At 29.5% G+C, this 7,716-nt stretch overlaps 1 protein-coding gene across 1 annotated transcript; it reads left to right on the forward strand.

Moving 5' to 3' along the window:
• The first annotated feature begins 3,784 nt into the window (after positions 1-3,784).
• LOC106341291 (uncharacterized protein C12orf45 homolog) lies at positions 3,785-4,457 on the forward strand. The gene has a single exon (XM_013780090.1). It carries the CDS (start codon positions 3,930-3,932, stop codon positions 4,425-4,427), a length of 498 nt encoding a protein of 165 aa, XP_013635544.1. The 5' UTR covers positions 3,785-3,929; the 3' UTR covers positions 4,428-4,457.
• Positions 4,458-7,716: the final 3,259 nt, after the last annotated feature.

Below are 7,716 nucleotides of genomic sequence, written 5' to 3' on the forward strand. Positions count from 1 at the left end.
TTCTTTTAATTAAAAAACCAACACGAGTTTTGATTCACATAGGTTATCATCGATCCTCTTAATTACAAATCCATCCCTAAACCCTCTTTGTTCTCTAATTATTAAACCATCACTAAACCAAACATTGTTTACAAATGTGATATTGCCTTCCTTCCTCTACGTCTACCTCGAATTTCCATGATGTACTTCCGGTTATCATTTGTCCGTAGAATCAAAACCATCAAATTAGATATGGAGCTGTGGTTAATAAAGCTTAACAATATGATTCTTTCACCGCAAAACCATCAAACCACGAGTAAACCAATAACATCTATTTGGTTCGAAATCATAATTTGAATATTTATGAATTTCCTAAAATAAGTGACCTCCCACAATTAATTCCTATATTATAGTGAATCATCCTAACCATTCACATTACTAGCACAAGATTCATTTTTGATTTTATCTTGCAAAGCACGCCAAAATCAAATCATTAAAAGCATATATTCCTCTTATTACGTTAATTTTTAAACAAACTCATAAATTTGGGAATAAAATGATTTAGCAGATGGATTTGTCAACTCATGTATTTCCATGAATATATACTCGGAAAAAAAAACAGACTATGTTTTACAGATGGTCCACGTTTTTCTTTTTTAAATATGATGAAAAAATTTTAATATTACGACAAAGTGGCCCAATTAGTCAACTAAGTTATGTTGGGCTTCCAAAATTTAACTACCATAACTATATATATATATATATATATATATATATATATCTTTGTGTACTTTCGAAATAGTTTTTATTATTACTGTTTAAAAAATATTTAATTATAACTTTAAAAAATACTTAAAATCACAATGTTTTAGTAAAATTTAATAAAACACCCACTATATTATCTTAACAGTCAAATTTTTCAACATTTTACTGTTTACATTACCAAATAAAATAAAAAGTTTTACAGCATCATACTTTATAATTGGAAACTGAACAAACCAAACAAAATACATAACTCTCAAAACTCAAAAAAATATAAAAGTGTAAAATAAATGTGAAACATATAATAATTTATAACATACACCCGCGCGGGCGCACGGATCCAAAATCTAGTTTAATTTAATTTATGGAATTCAAAATTTCCATCATATAATATCTTTCTGTTAGAAATAAAATATCAACTTTATTGTTGTATACATAGTTGTATTATTTAATAACTTCTTTGTGTATATAGTTATGTTATATATACAAAACTAAGTTCAACTTTTATAATAATACGATAATATGAAATAAAAAATTTATAGTTTAGGTTGTAATTTAATAGTATACTATATTAAGACTCGCGCCTTGCGCGGGATAAACACTATATATATATAAATTATTTTATGTATTATATGTTCTTACATATTATGAAATAATAAATATATATTGAATAATTAAAAGTCAGTAACTATTACATATATAATATAATTGGTGCGAACGTATAAATCAATTTTATTAATCTAAACATTTTTCAAAAAAATTTGATAGGATATGTAATTAAATTTAAATGATATTAACATACATAGTATATTTTTAATATTAATGTCTATTAAATAATGTTTTCTACTCATATGTTTTTCTGATCATGTGTATCTTTAATGGCAAAAACTTTAAATTATTGATAACAAAATTTTCATTGTAGGATTAATAATTTTAATAATTTATAATTTAAAAAAATTTATCAATGTTAGTTCAAAACTATTATCATTCAAAGTAAATTTTGAAATTAAAATATTTATTTATTCAATATGGTTTATAGTTTAATTTAGAATGATATATATACATATATATTTTAAATCTTAATGATTAATTAAATTAGACTTTTATTTATATGATTTTGTAATCATTTGTATTTTGTCATAATAAAATTTTTAAACCATAGATCGCAAAATTTGAATGTGAGACTTTTAACAGTTTTAGTAATTTATAGTCGTTTTTTTTAAATTCAAAATATAACATATACAGAAAAATCTAAATTTTTATAATATGGTTATTGTGATTTTTTTAAATTATTTTAATAGTTTAAAATTAAAAAAATTTGATAGAAGATACATTTTTTTATCAGATCTTTATTATTCAAAATCATTAATTGTCATATATATTTTAGCCACATTAGGCAATTTCGTTATCTTTATTTAAGGAAATAATAAATGACATTAATAATAAATTTATTATTAGTTTAATAAAAAGCTTATTATATAATTAGATGAACCAACATATTTCTCTAATAATTCTAAGAATCATCCTAGTGATGACATGTGTCTACAAAAAAAAGTTGCAATGTTTCACAAATAATATATAGGGAATATGTAACGTATACCACCTATTATAATAATTGGAGATTCTAACAATGTATAATCATTATATATTTATATAGACTATAATGAACGTCAAAACAATACTTTGGTCCAACTTGAAATCTATGTTAGATTTATCCAGCTTTAGGTGGTAAAATATTATATCAAATCTATAATATATTTTCATTTTCATTTAAAATAATATATATATATATATTAAAAAATATGATGGGTTATAACCAAACATAAGCATAAAATTATTGTATTTATAACATATTAACTTATATCCATAAATTTAAGACTGAAATGCTAAAACGAACTATTCTTTGTGCTACCAGATCATTGGGTGACCGTGGTCGAACCGCATATCAATATATTAATAAATTATAATATATAGTTATATTAGAATTTAATATCCTTACCAATTTAAAATTTAAGATAATATCAAAAATTCATGCTTTATTTACAAAATATAACTAAATATTATAAGTTATTTTCATTTTCATTTTTATTTGTGATGAAAAATATTATTTGAAAAATCTGTAATATTAAATTAGAAATTTGGCAAAATGTTAAGAAAATAAATAACTACACAAAATTATCATAAAATTAAATTTAAATACTAAATTCAATAAAAATACAAACTTACAGTAGAGTATCACTAAAAAAATAAACTAATGATGTTATATCAATTTTTCTTAGGTTTTTCATTTTCTTCGGTTTCAAGGAATGACATAATAAAAATTTAATCAAAGTTTAAAAAATCACAAATTAATTTATTTATCAAATTTTATATAATATCAAAAGTATATGAGATTTTTATTCAAAAATTTGAAATATGATCAGTTTTTGTTTTGGGATTTTCCCGAGTCAAATGGTGTATGATAACTGGGTAATGTGGAGTTTTGAGCTTTTACCAAGTTTTATCAGGTTTTTAATTAATAAATTTTTCTTTAAATCTGAACCAGATTATATACTGGTTACATGGTTTATTGATTTGATTGCAGATCTTGATGGAGCATGGAAACACCAAATTGAAATTAAAAATGACAAGATAGAAAAAGCGAACTCATAATCTTTTAAATATTAATGAAAACTTTAGCGTGTTGCTAAAAATATTTTTTTTCAAAATCCAAGAATTTAGCACACGAAAATAATTGGAATAAATTATGTACACGGATTTAACATATACATTGTATAAATTATTACACTGTTTTCCTTAACCAAAAATAATCTCGTGCTTTCAACGTATGGGTCAAAAAATCTAGTGAGTCTTTAACTTTGCGGGTTTAGCATCTCATCTTCGTTGACTATTTTCATGTTTCTCATTTCGCTTTTTAGATGAAACTGACAAACCGATGAATATTTGTAAGGATCAATGCTCTTGAGATTGTTACGACTTTGATATACGATTAATTCAGTTTTTTCAGTTTCTTTCTTTTTTAAAAAATTAGTTTATTCGTTGCACAAGAAAAAGAAGAATTAGTTTATTCCAGTTATTACGTTATAAATTTTTTGATGAAAAAACCCTAAAGCGAGAGCGGCGATTTCACAGGCGACGCAAACTCGTTTCTAGGTACAGTTCTCTTCTTCTCCAAAGGTTCGAAAATCATGGAAGGGAAAGGAACTAGCCGAGATCTTCTTGAATTAGAACACAAGAATCCTCCTTCCTCTGCTATCGATTCAGCACTTTTGATCCGCAAGGAGACCAAGAGGGTGGCTACTCCATCGAAGCCAACGATAATTCCACTTCCCAAAAGCGAGTTTCTTGACAAAGTCAAAGGCTTTCTGGGGATCATGGCGGAAGCTAACAAAAAGCTGGAGCAAGAAACAGAGGAAGGAAACTCTGAGGCTTTTGATATCGAAGCACTTACTGGAATTGAATCTCAAGTTATTGAGATGGATTTGATGCTTGGTGTTGCTGATCTCAACACACCTGAAGCAGTCAATACGGCTGAAGCAGCTATTGCCGGTAATGGTGTGGTTTATGGAAGTGGAGGAGATTCAAGCAGCGATGAGAGTGATGGTGACGACGAAGGTGATGATAAGATGAGCTCTTTGAGTGAAGAAAGCAGCAGAAAACGAACCAAGATAATGGAGCTCTCTTAAGATCATGTTTTCGCTTCTCACGTTCTTTATTTTATACCAGGGGTTGGCCTGCCCTGAGGACGAATAGGTTTACAATAAAATATTTTATATTAAAATATATTTTAACTTTCTAGAACATTTAAAATTCTGTGGGTTTTCAAAGATTTTGTGTTGTTGGTCGTTTAAGTTTGGAATCCATAGTCCATTGAGTAAATTATTTTTGCGTTTAGGAGTTTGTCATTGTTTTGCGTGGGGTATTTTTTTCAAATTTTTAAAAAATTTATGTTTAAACATTTTGGCCTCAGGATGTTTATTTTAGCTATTTTAATTTCATAGTGATGAGTTTTTTTGTTTTATACAAACAATTCTCATAGTTTAATGTGGGTGACTTTATCCTACATAAAAGTTGAATAGAAGTAATGTGTACTTTGTTTAATCATTTATAATCACTTAGTGTATTTTTCTCTTTTTCATAGTGGGATGATTGGTTTAAAGAACTTTAATGGCAATTTGAATTACGTCAATTGAATGAAGATCTAAGGCATAACAAAGTCGGATTTAGAAAGGTGGTAAAGTCTAGATTTAGCTAGGGCAATGATAATGTTAAACCGATGGAGGTATTAGGAGGAAACATTTGTTCAGCTGTTTAAGGTGGTAAAAAATATTATCGTTTAAAAATTGTTTTTATGTCCAGCTGTTTTGTTTAATTTCTTTTTGTCAAACATTTGTTCACAATGTCCCATTTTAGCTAGGTAATTTATCGGATGTGGTTGGATTTGGATTTTTATCCTGCAGATAAGTTGTAGTGGAAGTAATGTCCATTTTGTTTATCTTGTACTCTCGTCATTTTTTCTTGAAAAACTCTTGTCATTTCTTCCTCATACGGTTTTATACTACTTGTGTTTCTCCTAATTTTTTTTAGCTGATGTTAGTTAAATAAAAATGTGACTGGAGAAATTGTTTCTCTTTGTTCATTGAATATTGAAGTTTGTGTTTTAGATATTTGATTGGGATACAATATTCCAACAACGTTCACATAATTAATCAAATTATGCAAATTGCACCTTGCCTGCTCGATGAGTTAGTGTTATTGTGTATCTCTCCTTCACCTTGTGAATATTTGTGGTTACAGTGTCTTATATTTGTGTGGTGTCGCCAACGGGTTGGTGCTTCTCTGCCAATATCATTGGTTCACTCATGTTTGTTCAAATTTATGTCATTCAGCCGGTTTAAAAATTTTAATACTTTGTTGATTGTTAACTGCTGCGTCATTTGTGGATACTCACGTGTTCCTAAACTGATATAGTTTTGTTTCATTCAACCAAGTCATGGTTTAGTTATATTTAATAAGTACCACACTGCTGACTATATCTGTTAAACATAGATACTATGACTCCATTGGACCTGGCTCTAAGGGTGTGCCAATAGTAGTAACCCATAATTTTATTTTCTTACATTTTTTAGAGATCTAGGCCTTATATTTTTAGAAAATGTTTTTCCAACATATATATAGAGTCTGGAGAAAATATACAGATAAATGTATAGCATTGAGAAAGAAAAACATAAACACATGGTGTTACCTTAAATTGTAGAATAAGATTATATTTTTAAGCTTCATTTGATATTTCTCAGTCCACATATTTTAACACATTATGACATTTTAACTGGATTTTTATTCGTTTATTCATTATTTTAAAATTTAAATTATTTTAATATAAAAACATGGCTCATAGAGACTTTGAACCGGACCCAATGCTTTAAAAATCGGATCGTGACTCTATCTTCTAACCGGTGCAAAGTTGTGATCAAAGTCGGATTTGAGTTAAACCGGCAAACCCGGTTAAGAACCAGTCAAACTCGGTAAAACTGGGTCTTAAATTAATTAGTTTTCAAGTTAAAATTATCTTTCAAAATAAAATTATCTTAAACTACAAATTTAAGAACATTTCATTAAAAATCACTTTTCATTATATCATTGTTAGTTAAATTCTAATAATTGATATAAAATTTTAATAATGATATACTATTTTATCATTGTTAGTTAAATTCTGATAATGATATAAAATTTTATAAAAACTAATTTTATGATTATACATATATATATAATTTAAATTTAGACTAAAATTTAAAACTCGGTTGAATTGGTTGGACCGGTCCAATCATTGACCGAGCTACAACGCCGAGTCAATGTCCGGTAGGTTTTCAAAACATTGACCAGACGAATGTTGGGGTCAAAATCGGTCACGACAGAATCAATGTCTGAAAGTCCGTAAAAATCGGCATGAACGTTTTTACGAAAAATAAATCTTAGAAAAAGATTTATTTTTACGAACAATCTTGCGGTGAAACACATTCACAAAAAATCGGAGAAAGACTCGAACAAGGTTGCCGCGTAGCAATCAGCGCAAAAGCTGGTCGCTACGTAGCGACCGAGCTCTCCCCGAAGCTCGGTCGCTGTTGGGGTCGAAAACGGTTACGACGAAGTTAATGTTGGGGTCGAAAACGGTTGCAACGAAGTTAACATCAAAATCCCCGAAGAAGAAAACGTAGAAACCTTCTTCGACAAATACTTTGTTGAAATAGATTCTTCTTTACGAAAAGCTTTGCGGAAGAAACGCGAGTCATCGGACAAGAGCTCGACGAGGGTCGATACGCAGCAACCGAACGCGTGTTTCGCCCGGTCGCTACGTAGCGACCGAGCTCGAGCCAAAGCCCGGTCGCTATGTAGCGACCGAGCTCTTCCGAAACGTTGATATGACATTAGTCCATGCATTCTCGTCTACCCTTTGATGCTATCTCCCGAAGACCGTACCGAACCCATTTCACGATTCCCTGCTATTCTAAGTTATCGATCAAACTTTACCGTAAAAACCGCGGAAAGTTCGTTCTTTATCGAAAGAAGCCGTAATAAACGCTTCAAGTCGGAAGACGGCCCAAAGGGACCTAAGACATGACTCGAGGCCCAACTTATGATTTCTTAACCAACAGTCCGTAAGCCGCATGACGGTTTACGCTTGGTTTGCAAGGAAATATAAATGTCAAGTTTCCGCGGATAAATACGAAATTTTGAAGATAGTTACGAAGATCGGAAAAAATGGAATATCTCCATTTTTATGCTATGGCGGCTTAAGGGCAGAAGGGGAAAAGCGTAAACCGACCTTGGAGTCAGTATGTAAGGAGTCCTAGGCGAGAGACATGGAGGAGGACTTTTTCACAGCAAACTTAGCACTTAGAGCGATTTTAGGCAATTTTCTGTTTTTGTTATTCGAGCTGCGACTCAATTAAGTTTTTGCCATCTTAGGGTTTTAGA

This window comes from Brassica oleracea, chromosome C4, assembly GCF_000695525.1.
Source record: "Brassica oleracea var. oleracea cultivar TO1000 chromosome C4, BOL, whole genome shotgun sequence".
Taxonomy (NCBI): domain Eukaryota; kingdom Viridiplantae; phylum Streptophyta; class Magnoliopsida; order Brassicales; family Brassicaceae; genus Brassica; species Brassica oleracea.

What these genes read in the sequence shown, in the direction of transcription:
- LOC106341291 (XM_013780090.1), top strand. Translation starts at nt 3,930, where the DNA reads ATGGAAGGGAAAGGAACTAGCCGAGATCTTCTTGAATTAGAACACAAG.